Below are 21,262 nucleotides of genomic sequence, written 5' to 3' on the forward strand. Positions count from 1 at the left end.
CGGCTCAGATACCTGATTTATTATCCCGGCTCAGATACCTGATTTATTACCCCGGCTCAGATACCTGATTTATTACCCCGGCTCAGATACCTGATTTATTACCCCGGCTCAGATACCTGATTTATTACCCCGGCTCAGATACCTGATTTATTACCCCGGCTCAGATACCTGATTTATTACCCCGGCTCAGATACCTGATTTATTACCCCGGCTCAGATACCTGATTTATTACCCCGGCTCAGATACCTGATTTATTACCCCGGCTCAGATACCTGATTTATTACCCCCGGCTCAGATACCTGATTTATTACCCCCGGCTCAGATACCTGATTTATTACCCCCGGCTCAGATACCTGATTTATTACCCCCGGCTCAGATACCTGATTTATTACCCCCGGCTCAGATACCTGATTTATTACCCCCGGCTCAGATACCTGATTTATTACCCCCGGCTCAGATACCTGATTTATTACCCCGGCTCAGATACCTGATTTATTACCCCCGGCTCAGATACCTGATTTATTACCCCGGCTCAGATACCTGATTTATTACCCCCGGCTCAGATACCTGACTTATTACCCCCGGCTCAGATACCTGACTTATTACCCCCGGCTCAGATACCTGACTTATTACCCCCGGCTCAGATACCTGACTTATTACCCCCGGCTCAGATACCTGATTTATTATCACCGGCTCAGATACCTGATTTATTACCCCGGCTCAGATACCTGATTTATTACCCCGGCTCAGATACCTGATTTATTACCCCGGCTCAGATACCTGATTTATTACCCCGGCTCAGATACCTGATTTATTACCCCCCAGTAACCTGAGTTTCGCCCTATCCCTCCAGGTATATCCTCTGCACATGATGATGACACGCTATATCTCTACCCCCAAATGTCCCCCTAAAACTATTGTATCAAGTGTCCACCACGTGGTCGAGTGCAAGCTCTTCAGAACAGTCCCTATACAATAATGTACAGCCAGAGAAAGGAGAGGATTTTATTGGTATCCATACAGAGACACAGTGCTGCCCCAAGCCCCCCACTACTGGACTGACGACCTCTCATGCAAATGAGGAACATAGACTCCTCCCTCTTCTGTCACGATGACGTTTTAGACCCCCTATTATCGGACTCTAGACCCAGATATCGGACGTGCAATCTCCTCCTGGGTATCTGGGCTCATGGACAAGAACCGGCCCATCCGGCTCCTTCCCAAAATCTAGCAGGAAGTCTGGGTTCACCTTGAGCCCGCCGTCGGAGATGTCCACATCAATCATCAACATGACACAGCCGTCCCTAGAAAACAAGAGACGTCTATCATGTTACAGAGCGGCCCTCGAGATCACCGTATCTGTGCAGAGCTGCGTCCTATATCTTCTCGGATACCATGCTAAACGCCCCAGCAAGAAATCGCACAATATGTGAAAACCGCGCCATCTACTGGACATGGGAACACGAACATGTAAAATAGTAAGATATATGAAAACAGTGCCACCTACTGGACATGGGAACATGTAAAATAGTAAGATATGTGACAACATCGCCACCTACTGGACATGGGAACATGTAAAATAGTAAGATATGTGACAACATCGCCACCTACTGGACATGGGAACATGTAAAATAGTAAGATATGTGACAACATCGCCACCTACTGGACATGGGAACATGTAAAATAGTAAGATATGTGAAAACATCGCCACCTACTGGACATGGGAACATGTAAAATAGTAAGATATGTGAAAACATCGCCACCTACTGGACATGGGAACATGTAAAATAGTAAGATATGTGACAACATCGCCACCTACTGGACATGGGAACACGAACATGTAAAATAGTAAGATATATGAAAACAGCGCCACCTACTGGACATGGGAACATGTAAAATAGTAAGATATGTGACAACATCGCCACCTACTGGACATGGGAACATGTAAAATAGTAAGATATGTGACAACATCGCCACCTACTGGACATGGGAACATGTAAAATAGTAAGATATGTGACAACATCGCCACCTACTGGACATGGGAACATGTAAAATAGTAAGATATGTGACAACATCGCCACCTACTGGACATGGGAACATGTAAAATAGTAAGATATGTGACAACATCGCCACCTACTGGACAGAGGATTAAGTGAAATGTTAAATGGCGTCTTCGGGAGACTAAATACCTTCTCACCAGTATCCAGTGTCCTTATTAACAACCAATGGCAGAACAGACGCGGATTAGGTCACTTAATATCTAATCCCTGAAATAAGAAGCTCCGGCAGATCCCGTAACACCGGCGGATAAGAGACGTGACGTGATCAGGACACCAGGTGGCGGATACTTTATTCTGCGTGACGTCAGGAGTTATAAGCGCCTCTTACCGGATCATGTCGGGGTAGAACTGCTTGTCCCAGGCGCTGTACAGAGACGTGGTCACGTAGAGCCGCTTCCCGTCCAGGCTGAGCTGGATCATCTGCGGACCCCCGGGGACCCTCCTCCCCTATGATACACATGGAGCATTCGCCGTCACGTCCTGCGATCACAGTCTGATCAGTAATCTCTCTGGAATAAATATTGGTGCTCACCTTTATAACCAATGGGTCCGGTTGGCAGTGCCGCTCATTCTCCTCCACTACGGTCACTGGCCCCCCGTTCACAATGCAGCCCCCCATATAGACCTGTACGGAGGAGACTCAGGTGGTGACGCGGACACGTCTGTGGAGTTGTGATACAGACAATCCTGAAGTGCTCACGTACCTGTCCCACTAGTTTGGGGTGGTGGATGTCGGTGATGTCATACTGCCTGACGTCTCCGTGAAGCCAATTGTTGAAGTAAAGGAAACGGTCGTCCAATGAAATGAGGATATCTGAGATGAACCCTGGAAGGAGGAAGAGCTCAAAGCGTCAGGACCGCAAAAACGTGAGGAAATTATTTGGAGACAATTTTCGTGTTCTATTTTCACTTTTTCGAAAGGCCAAAAACTTTTTCTTTTTCCGTCAATGTAAATATCTGAGGGAGTTTTTTCCGGGACAAGTTTTAGTTTTTCATGACACCATTTATTGTACCTGTAACGGCAGGAAGGAGGTGAAGGGAAAGTGAGCCCTAATCTACCCACCGCCCTGTCCCTGCCTACTTGCAACGACCCGCCCTAGGCGACGAGGTACAACTGGGCGGCGGTCCCTACGCTGGCTAAGTGCACAGGAAGACAAACAGGGAACACGCAAGGGAAGGGGCAGTAGCCACGGAACGCCACGAGGAAACGGGGCGGCGAACGAACAGTCAGGACCAGGACGAAGTGAGTACACCCGAGCGGGCACGGAGACAGAAGCAAGCCAGGGCAAGCAAGCAGGGCAAGCAGAACTGCAGCAAGGCAGAAGCACGGCAGAAGCAGGCTGGAGCAAGCAGCAGTGGGGCCAGGAATCCAAAAGAATTACAAGCACTGAGGGAGAGCACAGGGCAGGTGATAAAGGGCAGGGGGCGGAGCTAACTCCGAGAGACCAGGCCGCGATAGGCTCTCCCACTCCTGAGCCTGCCACCCTGGTTGGTGGGAGAAGGTGTCAGTCGAACAGGTCTGGCCTCAGGTGTGGATTGATTAATCCCAGGAGTGTAGCTAGATGAAGTACCTGGCAGCTCCCTAACAGTACTCCCCCTTTTATGAGGGGCCACCGGACCCTTACTAAGGGGACCCGGTTTAGTGGGGAAGAGGAGGTGGAACCTCCTGATCAATACCCCAGCGTGAACATCACGGGCAGGTACCCAAGTCCTCTCCTCCGGCCCGTATCCTCTCCAATGGACCAGGTACTGGAGGGAGCCCTGGACCATCCTACTGTCCATAATCTTGGCCACCTCGAATTCCACCCCCTCAGGGGTGAGAACGGGAACAGGAGGTATCCTCGAGGGGGACCAGGACGGGGAGCAGCGTTTAAGGAGGGAGGCATGGAAGACGTCATGTATGCGAAAGGATGGGGGGAGCTCCAGACGGAAGGATACAGGGTTGAGGACTTCAATGATCTTATAAGGTCCAATAAATCGGGGAGCAAACTTCCTGGACGGGACCTTAAGGCGCAAGTTCCTGGACGACAACCAGACCAAATCCCCGACGACAAACCGGGGGTTAGCAGAACGTCTACTATCCGCCTGAATCTTTTGTGCGCTCTGGGACGCCTCTAGGTTCTTCTGAACCTGGGCCCAGACAGTGCACAGTTCCCGATGAACCTCCTCTACCTCAGGATTATTGGAACAACCAGGGGAGACGGAGGAGAACCTAGGGTTAAACCCGAAATTACAGAAAAACGGGGAGACCCCTGACGAGTTACTGACCCGGTTATTCAGGGAAAATTCAGCAAGGGGAAGGAATGAGACCCAATCGAATTGACAGTCAGAGATGAAACACCTTAAATATTGTTCCAGGGATTGGTTGGTCCTTTCCGTTTGGCCATTGGTTTCGGGATGGAAGGCGGAGGAGAAGGACAGATCAATCTCCAACTTTTTACAAAAAGCTCTCCAAAATAAGGAAACAAATTGTACCCCTCTGTCAGAAACGATATTGACTGGGGCCCCATGGAGACGCAGGATGTGTTTCACAAACAAAGAAGCTAACGTCTTGGCGTTAGGTAGCTTCTTAAGGGGCACAAAGTGGCACATCTTGCTGAAGCGGTCGACTACCACCCACACCACCGACTTGCCCTGAGATGGAGGCAAATCGGTGATAAAATCCATGGAGATATGGGTCCAAGGTCTCTGGGGAATGGGCAAGGAATGTAGTAGGCCCGCAGGTCGGGACCTAGGGGTTTTGGACCTAGCGCAAACCTCACAAGCGGCGACGTAAGCCCTAACATCTTTAGGCAACCCAGGCCACCAATAGTTTCTGGTAATGAGGTGTTTGGTGCCCAAGATGCCAGGATGACCGGATAGAGCGGAGTCATGGTTTTCCCTGAGTACCCTCAGCCGGTATTGCAGGGGAACAAACAGTTTGTCCCCAGGGACGTTCCCGGGAGCTGCACCCTGATCAGCCGCGATATCAGAAGCTAAATCAGAATCCGTGGCAGAGACGATTATACCAGGGGGTAAAATACAAGCGGGATCCTTCTCGGAAGGAGGATTGGCCATGAAACTACGTGACAGAGCGTCAGCCTTAATATTCTTGGACCCAGCCCTATAGGTAACCAAGAAATTAAATCTGGTAAAGAATAGTGCCCACCGAGCTTGTCTAGGATTAAGCCTCCGGGCCGATTCTAGGAAAACCAGATTCTTGTGATCAGTAAGGACCGTTACCTGGTGTCTGGCCCCCTCCAGGAAGTGCCGCCACTCCTCAAAAGCCCATTTAATGGCTAGAAGTTCGCGGTTGCCAATATCATAGTTACTCTCCGTGGGCGAAAACTTCCTAGAGAAGTAAGCACAGGGGCGGAGATGGGTGAGGGAGCTGGTACCCTGGGACAGGACGGCCCCCACTCCCACCTCGGAAGCGTCAACCTCCACAATAAATGGCTCCTCTTGGTTGGGCTGAATCAGCACGGGGGCCGAGATAAAGCACTTCTTGAGAGTCTCAAAGGCCTGGACGGCCTCAGGGGGCCAATGGAGGACATCGGCACCCTTGCGGGTAAGGTCCGTAAGAGGCTTAGCGACGACCGAGAAGTTGGCAATAAATCTCCTGTAATAGTTGGCGAACCCTAAAAAACACTGTAACGCCTTAAGGGAGGCAGGTTGGACCCATTCCGCCACAGCTTGAACCTTGGCAGGGTCCATGCGGAATTCATGAGGAGTGAGGATTTGCCCTAAAAATGGTATCTCCTGTACCCCAAAGACACATTTTTCAGTCTTAGCAAACAGATTATTCTCCCGAAGGACCTGGAGCACCTTCCTGACATGCTCCACGTGGGAGGACCAGTCCTTGGAAAACACCAGTATGTCATCAAGGTACACAACAAGAAAATTACCCAGGTACTCTCTCAGGATTTCATTAATAAAATTCTGGAAGACAGCAGGGGCATTACACAACCCAAAGGGCATGACCAGGTATTCGAAATGACCCTCGGGTGTGTTGAACGCAGTTTTCCACTCATCCCCCTCTTTGATGCGGATAAGGTTATATGCCCCCCGTAGATCGAACTTAGAAAACCATTGGGCTCCCTGAACCTGATTAAAAAGATCCGGAATCAAAGGAAGTGGGTACTGGTTCCTTACGGTGACCTTATTCAGGTTACGATAATCAATGCACGGCCTAAGACCACCATCCTTCTTCCCCACGAAGAAGAAGCCAGCACCTACAGGAGAAGTCGAGGGGCGAATGAAACCCTTGGCCAGGCATTCTTGGATATACACCCTCATCGCTTCACGTTCAGGACATGAAAGATTAAATATCCTACCCTTAGGAAGCTTGGCACCAGGCACCAAATCGATAGCGCAATCGTAATCTCTATGGGGGGGCAACACCTCGGAGGCCTCCTTAGAAAACACATCGGCGAAGTCCTGAACAAACTCAGGAAGTGTGTTTACCTCCTCCCGGGGAGAAATAGAGTTAACAGAAAGACATGACATAAGACATTCATTACCCCATTTGGTGAGATCCCCAGTATTCCAATCAAACGTGGGATTATGCAACTGCAACCAGGGAAGGCCTAAAACCAGATCAGACGATAATCCCTGCATCACCAGTACAGAGCACTGCTCCAAATGCATGGAGCCAACCAGGAGTTCAAAAACAGGAGTATGCTGAGTAAAATAACCATTAGCAAGGGGTGTTGAGTCGATTCCTACTACAGGGATAGGATAAGGTAAATCAATACAAGGCATCTTTAGAGACATAGCAAATTCCACAGACATGATATTGGCAGATGAGCCAGAATCCACGAAAGCACTGCCCGTGGCAGACCGGCCAGCAAACGAGACCTGAAAGGGAAGCAAAATTTTATTGCGTTTCACATTAACGGGAAATACCTGTGCGCCCAAGTGACCTCCCCGATGATCACTTAGGCGCGGAAGTTTTCCGGCTTCTTATTCTTGCGCCTGGGACAGGTGTTCAGTAGATGCTTGTCGTCCCCACAGTAGAAGCAGAGACCATTCATTCTGCGAAACTCCCTACGTTGTCGAGGGGACATGGAGGCCCCGAGTTGCATAGGTACCTCCGAGTCCTCCGTGGAGGGGCGAGGAGACGGGACCTCGGGGGGAATCGCAGAAAAGTCAGAGGGGAGCACACTGAAGCGTTCTAGCTGACGTTCCCTGAGACGTCGGTCAAGTCGTACTGCTAGGGCCATAACCTGGTCAAGGGAGTCAGGCAAGGGGTAGCTAACCAGCAGATCCTTCAGGGCGTCAGATAATCCTAACCTAAACTGGCACCTTAGGGCCGGATCGTTCCACTGAGAAGCTACGCACCACTTCCTAAAATCAGAACAGTATTCCTCAACCGGTCTTCTACCCTGACGTAAGGTCACCAGCTGACTCTCGGCTAAAGCAGTCCTGTCAGTCTCGTCGTAAATGAGTCCGAGGGCAGAGAAAAAACGATCAACAGAGGAAAGTTCAGGGGCGTCAGGAGCCAAGGAGAAGGCCCACTCTTGGGGCCCTTCCTGGAGTCGGGATATGATGATAACCACCCGCTGGTTCTCGGAACCTGAGGAGTGGGGCTTTAGGCGGAAATACAGTCTGCAACTCTCCCGGAAGGAGAGAAACGTCTTACGGTCCCCTGAAAACCGGTCAGGTAGCTTGAGGTCGGGTTCTAGAGGTGAGGTGAGGGGTACTACTAAAGCAGCGTCACCCTGATTGACCCTTTGGGCCAGGGCCTGGACCTGTAGGGAGAGGCCCTGCATCTGCTGGGTCAGGGTCTCAAGGGGGTCCATGATAGCGTCAGCGTAGGAGAAATGGTAGACTAGGTAAGGGCTTGTAATTATGTAACGGCAGGAAGGAGGTGAAGGGAAAGTGAGCCCTAATCTACCCACCGCCCTGTCCCTGCCTACTTGCAACGACCCGCCCTAGGCGACGAGGTACAACTGGGCGGCGGTCCCTACGCTGGCTAAGTGCACAGGAAGACAAACAGGGAACACGCAAGGGAAGGGGCAGTAGCCACGGAACGCCACGAGGAAACGGGGCGGCGAACGAACAGTCAGGACCAGGACGAAGTGAGTACACCCGAGCGGGCACGGAGACAGAAGCAAGCCAGGGCAAGCAAGCAGGGCAAGCAGAACTGCAGCAAGGCAGAAGCACGGCAGAAGCAGGCTGGAGCAAGCAGCAGTGGGGCCAGGAATCCAAAAGAATTACAAGCACTGAGGGAGAGCACAGGGCAGGTGATAAAGGGCAGGGGGCGGAGCTAACTCCGAGAGACCAGGCCGCGATAGGCTCTCCCACTCCTGAGCCTGCCACCCTGGTTGGTGGGAGAAGGTGTCAGTCGAACAGGTCTGGCCTCAGGTGTGGATTGATTAATCCCAGGAGTGTAGCTAGATGAAGTACCTGGCAGATCCCTAACAGTACCATATAATGTACTGGGAAACGTCAGAATCAGCGACACTTCCATTGTTTTTTGGGTTCCGTTTTACGGCGTTTTGTGTAGAATAAAAACGACTTGTCACTGTATTGTACGCGATTCTGGAGATTTATTCCATTTACGGATTGTTCTCATTTTCTAACGTTTTACTGCTGGGTATGGCGCAGGCTCATCTATTTCTGGGGGCAGCGCAGATGTGACGTAACTGACGGTCGAATGTCACCAAGGGGTTAAAGCATAGGGATCCCAAACGTAAGGTAATGTAATTCTAGAGATATGGGGCGTGGCTGGTGATGAGCTATTCACTCTCTAACAAGTTCCCATGGTCTTCTGGAGACCCCAATTTACCTGGCATCTCTGGTAGCATCCATCCTTCCACCTTCTTACTTCCCACCTGGATGACCTTCTCCGTCTTCCATTGTCCACTCTGTGTCCAGAAAATACGACATGTGAGATAAAGAGCATAGCATGTGCAATACCTCGTAGGCCGTGGCCCTTGTGTATGATGAGACTCGAATCCTGAATGATCAGACTGAAGATTTATCCTATTGTGGAACATGAGAAGATCGGCAGCAAGATGCAGACAAGCACAGGAATCTGATTGACATTGAGGAGTCTGAAGACCCAAACACGAGACGTTCTGGAGAGGCACTGGTCACGCGCGCACACTGGTCACTGGCCTCTCACCTCCGTCTTATAAACGTGAAGTACTGAACTGCTCAGGGCACAACACATCAAGGCCTGGCCCGAATCTGGATTATGTAAGAACCGGATACCAAGAGGAATTTGTCCATCCTCGCCAAGATCCAGACTCTGTATACGGGTGTGCTTGGTCCAGTCCCACACGTGTATCTGGCGGCCGTAGTGTCCTTGAGTGAAAAAATAAGTTAACTAAGTTCACCCAGAGCCCATGGAGAAGGCTTAAGTCAGTAGGGATCATCAATCATCTTACCAGCTTGGACGTCTTCAATTCTGAAACCATTACTGAACACCCTCGGGGCTCCCCACTCGGTGCTGATCATGACGTTGTGCCGCGGTTGGTACCAGAAGTCGTAGCCGTACGGTGCCGCATCTCCTTCCACCTCCCAGTTCCCCTTCACTTCAAACGTCTCCCCATCCAGCAAGACGAAGCCTCCTGAGATGTGACCAGAAGGAAAGTTACTGAAGATGTGACGGACGATTCTACCCGCTCACTCAGATCGTGGCAACATAAAGGGGAACCTCACCTTTGCCATTTCCTTCGGGGTCACCCAGGGCACTGATCATGATTTCCCCACAGCCCAGGCAGTGAGAGGTATGTAGAGTCCCCAGTCCACACTTCTTCTGCACGTCCTCGGCTTCCACCACCTGCAGAGCGGAGGATCAGACGCTGCGGTCATCACCCCAGAGAATGGAGACACAGACAGTGCTGGGAGACACCAGGTAACACCCACCTTGTGAATGCGAGGGGCCCGCGGGTCAGTGCCCACATCCACCACGTAGACCCGGGAAGACATGAGACACGGCAGGATCAGCTTGTTCCTCACTTTAGAGCGGTCCCCGAAGCAGCTGCTGCAGGTGTTCCAGCCCGAGTGGTGCAGCTCATCGTTCACATTGGGCATCGGCAGACGGTGAATGACCTGGAAAATGGAGAAAGTGTCAGCACCTGTGGTCACATGACCACAAGCCTCCCCGGGGAGAATCTAGACTCGCCCACAGAGCTAACACTCAGATATCAGTCACCTATAGATGGAAGACACATCCACCTGATCTAGAATTTCTATGGTTTTATCTCGTGTATTCCTGCGCCATGAAGCCACAATATTGCTTCTATAGATCACATGGATGATACCTGACAATACTGAGAAGATTCGGGGTTCACATCCACAGTGGCCAAGTAGTCCGGCTTGTTAATCCCGGTGGAGCGATAGACACACGGCACGTACATAATCTCCTCTCGGGGACCTGCACAGAGATGGAGCCGTCATTCATTTCCCCAGAATTCGGAAAAAAAAATCAAAGTCCTGGTAGAAGATGAAACATTACAGGGACCGACATGAGAATATGGAGACGGTGGGCAGGGGCCGATAAACTGGACTTGGAGTTGTATGAAGTGTAGACGTCACGTCGCCCGCCATCCCTCTTCAGTCCTGGTGCATCATTGTCCTATGGGCTGATACATTCTGCAATGGTCCCTGGTTACCCGCAGCCCCCCTAGAACACCCCAGTAATAGTGTCATACCTTTCATGGCATCCAAAGGAGATCCGAATCCTGGTCCACAGCGTCTGCACTCATCTGAAGAGTGAAATCAGACACAAACGTGACATTCTCTGATCCCTTAGTGGAAGACGTCCCATCCTGGTCCTCCCCGCTAATAATCCCTCCACAAACCCCAAAAGTCCCATAACTGGCAAAATAGGATTTCCTCTCGATCCAATGAATGTGCAAAACGTGTATACTCACCCGAAATAAACAACTGCCCCCCAATACTTACACCTGTCACCCCTTAACCTGCACCAAACAACAAGAGTCCTGAGGCCGGACGAACTGAAAGGAAACATCGGCACCGCTCCTCCGTACAGACCTGACGTGGGAACCCCTCAATGAGGTAAATACAGTAACACCCCCATCTCAGCGACATAAACTCTGATGTCCCAGGCCTTGTCCTGTCTGGTAAATACTGCCCTACACACTGAAGGACTACAACCCCCAGCATGGCATGGTTATAGGATATTAGATCAGCTGATTCAATTACAAAACCGGGACCAAATCTCTCCCCCAAAATGTCCCGTTACTAGAGGCAGGGTGCGGGGTGTAGGGAGCGCTGGGTGTCAGCACTTACCTCACCCCGGAGTGCGGGCACTGACCTTAATGTTTACATCCTGCCAATTACACCCCCTGAGGGTCCCCCATCCTAAACAAAGCCCTGCGGGTCGTACTCATGGTGAAGTCGCCTCTCGCTCTTCCCGTCCGTGTCCTCGTCTCATCTGTTGCTGCTGGAAATGTTTGATGTGTGGGAGGGAAAGGGGCAGGGTGCCCATTATACAACGGGATTATATCTGTTGTGCAATGTTATTCTCTGCCCCGGGGGACATCAGGCCGAGCAGCAGCCGTCACATTTTCTATTCTATGTCTCCCGCATACTCTGCAGTGCTGTACAGGGATTACTGATGGTAGTCGTAGTCATAATATGGTTATTCCCGCGGTTATTTTTACGTGTGCGGTCAGGATCCACAAATGGTTTCTCCGCTCACTTATCGCAGACCTCACGCACACGGCCTTGATATTGGAGCCTGTGTACACCATACAGCGGCGCACGTCCGGTTCTGTACTGCAGATGTGTCGCTGTATGGCGTCATGTGCAGCATCTTCAGTAATAACAAGCATGAAATACATTGTCCGCCATCTTATTCCTCCGACATTAACAGATTATTTACACAGAGAACATCCCGACCACCGTACTTGAGTGAGTTGGTTTCTGACATTGGCGCTTTCGTGTATGTGAGTCCTGCGGGGTCAGCGTGAGGGATATCTTCTGTGAAAGATATCCCCTCTAAATGTTGTGTAACGATGAGCGGGAACGACAATGGCCTCCGGGAAGGATTACTGGTGTAATGTGCAGGATCATACAGAGCCGCACTGCAGACTCTGCTCCTGTTCATCAGGTTTCTACAGCGCCGCTTATAGCGCACGAGCAGCTCACTTATTACACGTGTCTGATAATGTGACAATCGTATCCGCATCTTATCATCAGTCTCACAGAGAACTGTCCGTATAACCAGATAGAATTACTCAGCATGTAAAACATTATGTGCGTCTGACATTTTCTCTGATTGCTGGGATATTAAAAAAAAGAAACCGGTCGTTTACGGTTCAGAAATCGTGGTTTTCAGGGCCGTTGTGTCATGTAATAGGATTTTATCATGGGGTGTCTCTGCCTACAGTTTATAAATGTCATTGGTGGAGATCAAACCTGTGGGACCCCCATGATGGCTTAGATTAGATGACCCCAGGCGGCAGATATCATTTTATTGTAATAGAGGCGTAGTACCGCAAAATATCCAGCAGGTGGTAGTAGATATATGCGTTTACTGTAAGGGGGGGGGCACTATGCTAAAATATCCAGCAGGTGGTAGTAGAGATATACAATTATTATAAGGGGGTGTAGTACCACAAAATATCCAGCAGGTGGTAGTAGAGATATGTTTGTTATAACGGGGGTGTAGTATCGCAAAATGTCCAGCAGGTGGTAGTAGATATCTGTGTTTACTATAAGGGGGGTGTAGTACCGCAAAATATCCAGCAGGTGGTAGTAGAGATATGTTTGTTATAACGGGGGTGTAGTACTACAAAATATCCAGCAGGTGGTAGTAGAGATATACATTTATTATAAGGGGGGCGTAGTACCGCAAAATGTCCAGCAGGTGGTAGTAGAGATATGTTTATTATAACGGGAGTGTAGTAGCGCAAAATATCCAGCAGGTGGTAGTAGATATATGCGTTTACTGTAAGGGGGGTGTAGTACCGCAAAATGTCCAGCAGGTAGTAGTAGATATCTGTGTTTACTATAAGAGGGGTGTAGTACTACAAAATATCCAGCAGGTGGTAGTAGAGATATACATTTATTATAAGGGGGGTGTAGTACCCCAAAATGTCCAGCTGGTGGTAGTAGAGATATACATTTATTATAAGGGGGTGTAGTACCGCAAAATATCCAGCAGGTGGTAGTAGATATATGCGTTTACTGTAAGGGGGGTGCACTACGACAAAATATCCAGCAGGTGGTAGTAGAGAGATACGTTTATTATAAGGGGGGTGTAGTAGCGCAAAATATCCAGCAGGTGATAGTAGATATATGCGTTTACTGTAAGGGGGGTGTAGTGCTACAAAATATCCAGTAGGTGGTAGTAGATATATGCGTTTACTTTAAGGGGGTTGTAGTACCGCAACATATTCAGCAGGTGATGTAGATATATGCGTTTACTGTAAGGGGGGTGCACTACGATAAAATATCCAGCAGGTGGTAGTAGAGAGATAAGTTTATTATAAGGGGGTGTAGTACCGCAAAATATCCAGCAGGTGGTAGTAGATATATACATTTATTATAAGGGGGGTGTAGTACCGCAAAATATCCAGCAGGTGGTAGTAGATATCTGTGTTTACTATAAGAGGGGTGTAGTACTACAAAATATCCAGCAGGTGGTAGTAGATATATGCATTTATTATAAGGGGGTGTAGTACCGCAAAATATCCAGCAGGTGGTAGTAGATATATACATTTATTATAAGGGGGGTGTAGTACCGCAAAATATCCAGCAGGTGGTAGTAGATATCTGTGTTTACTATAAGAGGGGTGTAGTACTACAAAATATCCAGCAGGTGGTAGTAGATATATGCATTTATTATAAGGGGGTGTAGTACCGCAAAATGTCCAGCAGGTGGTAGTAGATATATGTTTATTATAACGGGAGTGTAGTACCACAAACTATCCAGCAGGTGATGTTGATATATGCGTTTACTGTAAGGGGGAAGCACTACGACAAAATATCCAGCAGGTGGTAGAAGAGAGATACGTTTATTATAAGGGGGGAGGGTGTAGTACCGCAAAATGTCCAGCAGTTGGTAGTAGAGATATGTTTATTATAACGGGACTGTAGTAGCGCAAAATATCCAGCAGGTGATAGTAGATATATGCGTTTACTATAAGGGGGGTGTAGTACCGCAAAATGTCCAGCAGGTGGTAGTAGAGAGATACGTTTATTATTAGGGGGGTGTAGTACCGCAAAATTTCCAGCAGGTGGTGGTAGATGTATGTGTTTACTATAAGAGGGGTGTAGTGCTACAAAATATCCAGTAGGTGATGTAGATATATGCGTTTACTGTAAGGGGGGTGCACTATGATAAAATATCCAGCAGGTGGTAGTAGAGAGATACGTTTAATATAAGGGGGGTGTAGTACCGCAAAATATCCAGCAAGTGGTATTAGATTTATACATTTATTATAAGGGGGGTGTAGTACCGCAAAATATCCAGCAGGTGGTAGTAGAGATTAGAGATATACATTTACTATAAGGGGGGTGTAGTACCGCAAAATATCCGGCAGGTGGTACTAGATATATACATTTATTATTAGGGTGGCGTAGTACCGCAAAATGTCCAGCAGGTGGTAGTAGATATATATTTACTATAAGAGGGGTGTAGTACCGCAAAATATCCAGCAGGTGGTAGTAGAGATATTCATTTATTATAAGGGGGTGTAGTACCGCAAAATATCCATCAGGTGGGAGTAGATATATACATTTATTATAAGGGGGTGTAGTACCTCAATATATCCAGCAGGTGGTAGTAGAGATATACATTTATTATAAGGGGATGTGGTACCGCAAAATATCCAGCAGGTGGTAGTAGAGAGATACGTTTATTATAAGGGGGTGTAGAACCGCAAAATATCCAGCAGGTTTGTAGTAGTGATATGTTTATTATAAGGGTGGGGTGTAGTACCGCAAAATATCCAGCAGGTGATAGTAGATATATGTGTTTACTGTAAGGGGTGTGCACTACGACAAAATATCCAGCCCTTGGTAGTAGAGAGATACGTTTATTATTAGGGGGGTGTAGTACCGCAAAATTTCCAGCAGGTGGTGGTAGATGTATGTGTTTACTTTAAGAGGGGTGTAGTGCTACAAAATATCCAGTAGGTGATGTAGATATATGCGTTTACTGTAAGGGGGGTGCACTACGATAAAATATCCAGCAGGTGGTAGTAGAGATTAGAGATATACATTTACTATAAGGGGGGTGTAGTACTGCAAAATATCCGGCAGGTGGTAGTAGATATATGCATTTATTGTAATGGTAGTGTGGTACTACAAAATATCCAGCAGGTGGTAGTAGAGATATACATTTACTAAAAGGCGGCTGTAGTACCGCAGGATATCCAGAAGGTGGTAGTAGATATATACGTTTACTCTTAAGGGGGGTGCATTACGACAAAATATCCAGCAGGTGGTAGAGATATACATTTATTATAAGTGGGTGTAGTACTAGAAAATATCCAGCAGGTGGTAGTAGTGATATGTTTATTATAAGGGGGTGTAGTACCGCAAAATATCCAACAGGTGGTAGTAGATATATAAATTTATTATAAGGGGGTGTAGTACCGCAAAATATCCAACAGGTGGTAGTAGATATATACATTTATTATAAGGGGGTGTAGTACCGCAAAATATCCAGCAGGTGGTAGTAGATATATAAATTTATTATAAGGGGGTGTAGTACCGCAAAATATCCAGCAGGTGGTAGTAGATATATACATTTATTATAAGGGGGTGTAGTACCGCAAAATATCCAGTAGGTGGTAGTAGATATATGCGTTTACTGTAAGGGGGGTGCACTACGATAAAATATCCAGCAGGTGGTAGTAGAGAGATACGTTTATTATAAGGGGGGTGTGTAGTACCGCAAAATATCCAGCAGGTGGTGGTAGAGGTATGTGTTTACTATAAGGGGGGTGTAGTACTACAAAATATCCAGCAGGTGGTAGTTGTATGTGTTTACTATAAGGGGGCTGTAGTACTGCAAAATATCCAGCAGGTGGTAGTAGAGAGATATGTTTATTATAAGGGGGTGTGTAGTACCGCAAAATATCCAGCAGGTGGTAGTAGAGATATACATTTATTATAAGGGGGGGGGGTGTTTAGTACCGCAAAATATCCAGCAAGTGGTAGTAGAGAAATACATTTATTATAAGAGGGGTGTAGTACCGCAAAATATCCAGTAGGTGGTAGTAGAGATATACATTTATTATAAGGGGGTGTAGTACTGCAAAATATCCAGGTGGTGGTAGTAGAGATATACGTTTATTATAAGGGGGCTGTAGTACTAGAAAATATCCAGCAGGTGGTAGTAGATATATACGTTTATTGTAATGGTAGTGTAGTACTAGAAAATATCCAGCAGGTGGTAGTAGAGATATAAATTTATTATAAGGGGGTGTAGTACCGCAAAATATACAGTAGGTGGTAGTAGATATATGCGTTTACTGTAAGGGGGGTGCACTACGATAAAATATCCAGCAGGTGGTAGTAGTTTATTATAAGGGGGGGTGTAGTACCGCAAAATATCCAGCAGGTGGTGGTAGAGGTATGTGTTTACTATAAGGGGGGTGTAGTACTACAAAATATCCAGCAGGTGGTAGTAGAGATATACGTTTATTATAATGGGGCTGTAGTACTAGAAAATATCCAGCAGGTGGTAGTAGATATATAAATTTATTATAAGGGTCTGTAGTACCGCAAAATATCCAGGTGGTGGTAGTAGAGATATAACTTTATTATAAGGGGGTTTAGTACCGCAAAATTTCCCGCAGGTGGTAGTAGAGAGATAAGTTTATTATAAGGGGGGGTGTAGTACTGCAAAATATCCAGCAGGTGGTAGTAGATATATGCATTTATTATAAGGGGGTGTAGTACCGCAAAATATCCAGCAGGTGACAGTAGATACATACATTTATTATAAGGGGGTGTAGTACCGCAAAATATCCAGCAGGTGGTAGTAGAGAGATACGTTTATTATAAGGGGGGGGGTGTAGGACCGCAAAATATCCAGCAGGTGGTGGTAGAGGTACGTGTTTACTATAAGGGGGGTGTAGTACTACAAAATATCCAGCAGGTGGTAGATGTATGTGTTTACTATAAGGGGATTGTAGTACTGCAAATTTTCCAGCAGGTAGTAGTAGAGAGATACGTTTATTATAAGGGGGGGTGTAGTACCGAAAAATATCCAGCAGGTGGTAGTAGAGAAATACATTTATTATAAGAGGGAGGGGGGTGCAGTACTGCAAAATATCCAGCAGGTGGTAGTAGATATATGAGTTTACTATAAGGGGGGTGTAGTACTGCAAAATATCCAGCAGGTGGTAGTAGATATATGAGTTTACTATAAGGGGGGTGTAGTGCTGAAAAATATCCAGCAGGTGGTAGTAGAGATATACATTTATTATAAGGGGGTGTAGTACCGCATAATATCCAGCAGGTGGTAGTATAGATTAAGTTTAGTGTAATCGAAGTGTAGTACTACAAAATATCCAGCAGGTGGTAGTAGAAATATCAATTTATTATAAGGGGGGTGTAGTACCGCAAACTATCCAGCAGGTGGTAGCAGAGATATGACTTATATATGTTTACTATAAGAGGGGTATAGTACCGCAAAATATCCAATAGGTGGTAGTAGATATATGCGTTTACTGTAAGGGGGGTGCACTACGACAAAATCTCTACATTTATACTTATAATTATAAGGGGGTGTAGTACCGCAAAATATCCAGCAGGTGGTAGTAGATATCTGTGTTTACTATAAGAGGGGTATAGTACCGCAAAATATCCAGTAGGTGGTAGTAGATATATGCGTTTACTGTAAGGGGGGTGCACTACGACAAAATCTCTACATTTATACTTATAATTATAAGGGGGTGTACTACCGCAAAATATCCAGCAGGTGGTAGTAGATATCTGTGTTTACTATAAGAGGGGTGTAGTATCGCAAAATATTCAGCAGGTGGTAGTAGATATATGAGTTTATTGCAATCGTAGTATAGTACTAGAAAATATCCAGCAGGTGGAAGTAGAGATATACATTTATTATAAGGGGGGTGTAGTACTAGAAAATATCCAGCAGGTGGTAGTAGATATATGCGTTTACTATAAGGGGGGTGTAGTACTGCAAAAGTTCCAGCGGGTGGTAGTATAGATATACGTTTATTATAAGGGGGGTGTAGTACTAGAAAATATGCAGCAGGTGGAAGTAGAGACTTACATTTATTATAAGGGGGTGTAGTACTAGAAAATATCCAGCAGGTGGAAGTAGAGATATACATTTATTGTAATCGAGGTGTAGTACCAAAAAATATCCAGCAGGTGGTAGTAGAGATAATGTTTAGTGTAATGGAAGTGTAGTACTGGAAAATATCCAGCAGGTGGTAGCAGAAAGATACATTTATTATAAGAGGGGTGTAGTACTGGAAAATATCCAGCAGGTGGTAGTAGATATATGCGTTTATTGTAATGGAGATGTAGTACTAAAAATATCCAGCAGGAGGTAGTAGATATATATACGTTTATTGTAATGAAGGGGAAGTACCACAAAATTTACAGCAGGTGGTAGTCGAGTTGCATATTTATTATAGAGGAGATGTAGTTCTACAAAACATCCAGCAGGTGGTAGTAGAGATATACGTTTATTGTGATGGAGGTGTAGTACTAGAAAATATCCAGCAGGTGGTAGTAGAGATAAACGTTTATTGTAATGAAGGTAAGTACCACAAAATATCCAGCAGGTGGTAGTCGAGTTGCATATTTATTATTGAGATTATGTAGTTCTACAAAACATCCAGCAGGTGGAAGAAGAGACTACATTTATTGTAATCGAGATGTAGTACCAAACAATATCCAGCAGTTGGTAGTAGAGATATACGTTTATTGTGATGGAGGTGTAGTACCACAAAATATCCAGCAGGTGGTAAAATTGCAATACAAAAATAAATATGGCACCACAGGCTTCCACATCAAGGCTCCTCCTCCATATCACATGACACTATTAGCCAATAGAAGTTCCTAGGTTCTTCATTCTCAGCCTCACTGACATACACACATTTTTACATCTGGTTTCCATGACAATCCAGCCATCTTTCTATACACGCCATAAATGGACTGTACGTATACTACACCGCACCCGTACTACACTACACCGCACCTGTCCTACACCGCTCCTCTACTACACCGCTCCTCTACTACACCGCTCCTCTACTACACCGCACCTGTCCTACACCGCACCTGTCCTACACCGCTCCTCTACTACACCGCACCAGTACTACACCGCTCCTGTACTACACCGCTCCTGTACTACACCGCACCTGTACTACACCGCACCCGTACTACACCGCTCCTGTACTACACCGCACCCGTACTACACCGCACCTGTACTACACCGCACCTGTACTACACCGCTCCTCTACTACACCGCACCAGTACTACACCGCTCCTGTACTACACCGCTCCTGTACTACATCGCACCTGTACTACACCGCACCCGTACTACACCGCTCCTGTACTACACCGCACCCGTACTACACCGCACCTGTACTACACCGCACCCGTACTACACCGCTCCTGTACTACACTACACCGCACCTGTACTACACCGCTCCTGTACTACACCGCTCCTGTACTTCACTACACCACACCTGTACTACACTGCACCTGTACTAAACCGCACCTGTACTACACCGCACCTGTACTACACCGCACCTGTACTACACCGCACCTGTACTACACCGCACCTGTACTGCACAGCACCCGTACTACACTACACCGCACCCGTACTACACCGCACCCGTACTACACCGTACCCGTACTACACTACACCGCACCCGTACTACACCGCACCCGTACTACACCGCACCCGTACTACACCGCACCTGTACTACACCGCACCTGTACTACACCGCTCCTGTACTGCACCGCACCCGTACTACACCGCACCCGTACTACACCGCACCCGTACTACACTACACCGCACCCGTACTACACCGCACCCGTACTACACCGCACCCGTACTACACCACACCGGTACTACACCACACTTATACTACACAGCTCCTGTACACACCGCACTTATACTACACCGCACCTCTACTACACCGCTCCTGTACTACACCGCACCTGTACTACACCGCACCTGTACTACACCGCACCTGTACTACACCGCTCCTGTACTACACCGCACCTGTACTACACCGCACCTGTACTACACCGCACCTGTACTACACCGCTCCTGTACTACACTACACCGCACCTGTAATACACCGCACCTGTAATACACCGCACCCGTAATACACCACACTTATACTACATCGCACCTGTACTACACCGCACCTGTACTACACCGCACCTGTCCTACACCGCTCCTGTACTACACCGCTCCTGTACTACACCGCACCCGTACTACACCGCACCTGTACTACACCGCACCCGTACTACACCGCACCTATACTACACTGCACCTGTACTACACCGCACCTGTACTACACCGCACCCGTACTACACCGCACCTGTACTACACCGCACCCGTACTACACCGCTCCTGTACTACACCGCACCCGTACTACACCGCACCTGTACTACACCGCTCCCGTACTACACCGCACCCGTACTACACCACTCCTGTAATACACCGCTCCTGTACTATACTACACTTATACTACTCCACACCTGTACTACACCGCACCTATACTATACTGCACCTATACTATACTGCACTTATACTACACCGCACCTATACTACACCGCACCTATACTACACCGCACCTATACTATACCGCACTTGTACTACACCGCTCATATACCACACCGCACCTATACTATACTGCACCTATACTACACCGCACCTATACTATACCGCACTTGTACTACACCGCTCATATACCACACCGCACCTATACTATACCGCACCTATACTACACCGCACCTATACTACACCGCACCTATACTATACCGCACCTATACTACACCGCACCTATACTACACTGCACCTATACTACACCGCACTTATACTATACTGCACCTATACTACATCGCACCTATACTATACCGCACTTGTGCTACACCGCTCATATACCACACCGCACCTATACTATACCGCACCTATACTACACCGCACTTATACTATACCGCACCTATACTACACCGCACCTATACTACACCGCACCTATACTACACCACACTTATACTATACCGCACCTGTGCTA

General features: G+C 47.4%; 1 protein-coding gene across 1 annotated transcript; it reads right to left on the reverse strand.

The window, feature by feature from the left end:
* Positions 1 to 991: 991 nt before the first annotated feature.
* Positions 992 to 11,482, reverse strand: LOC142664942 (methanethiol oxidase-like). Its single transcript, XM_075844401.1, has 12 exons — positions 11,401 to 11,482; positions 10,703 to 10,756; positions 10,313 to 10,425; positions 9,915 to 10,100; positions 9,708 to 9,828; positions 9,434 to 9,616; positions 9,169 to 9,350; positions 8,830 to 8,908; positions 2,765 to 2,886; positions 2,593 to 2,685; positions 2,389 to 2,507; positions 992 to 1,304 (listed from the first exon to the last, which is right to left on the reverse strand). Exons 1-12 carry the CDS (start codon positions 11,402 to 11,404, stop codon positions 1,142 to 1,144), a joined length of 1,419 nt encoding a protein of 472 aa, XP_075700516.1. The 5' UTR covers positions 11,405 to 11,482; the 3' UTR covers positions 992 to 1,141.
* Between the last annotated feature and the right edge of the window lie 9,780 nt (positions 11,483 to 21,262).

Source organism: Rhinoderma darwinii, chromosome 12 (genome assembly GCF_050947455.1).
Source record: "Rhinoderma darwinii isolate aRhiDar2 chromosome 12, aRhiDar2.hap1, whole genome shotgun sequence".
NCBI classification, from domain to species: domain Eukaryota; kingdom Metazoa; phylum Chordata; class Amphibia; order Anura; family Rhinodermatidae; genus Rhinoderma; species Rhinoderma darwinii.

Coding starts and splice junctions, on each gene's coding strand:
- LOC142664942 (XM_075844401.1), bottom strand. Junction 2,686..2,764: donor ACCCCAAACTAGTGGGACAG/GTACGTGAGCAC, acceptor TCCTCCGTACAG/GTCTATATGGGGGGCTGCAT. Junction 1,305..2,388: donor TTCTACCCCGACATGATCCG/GTAAGAGGCGCT, acceptor CTTGTTTTCTAG/GGACGGCTGTGTCATGTTGA.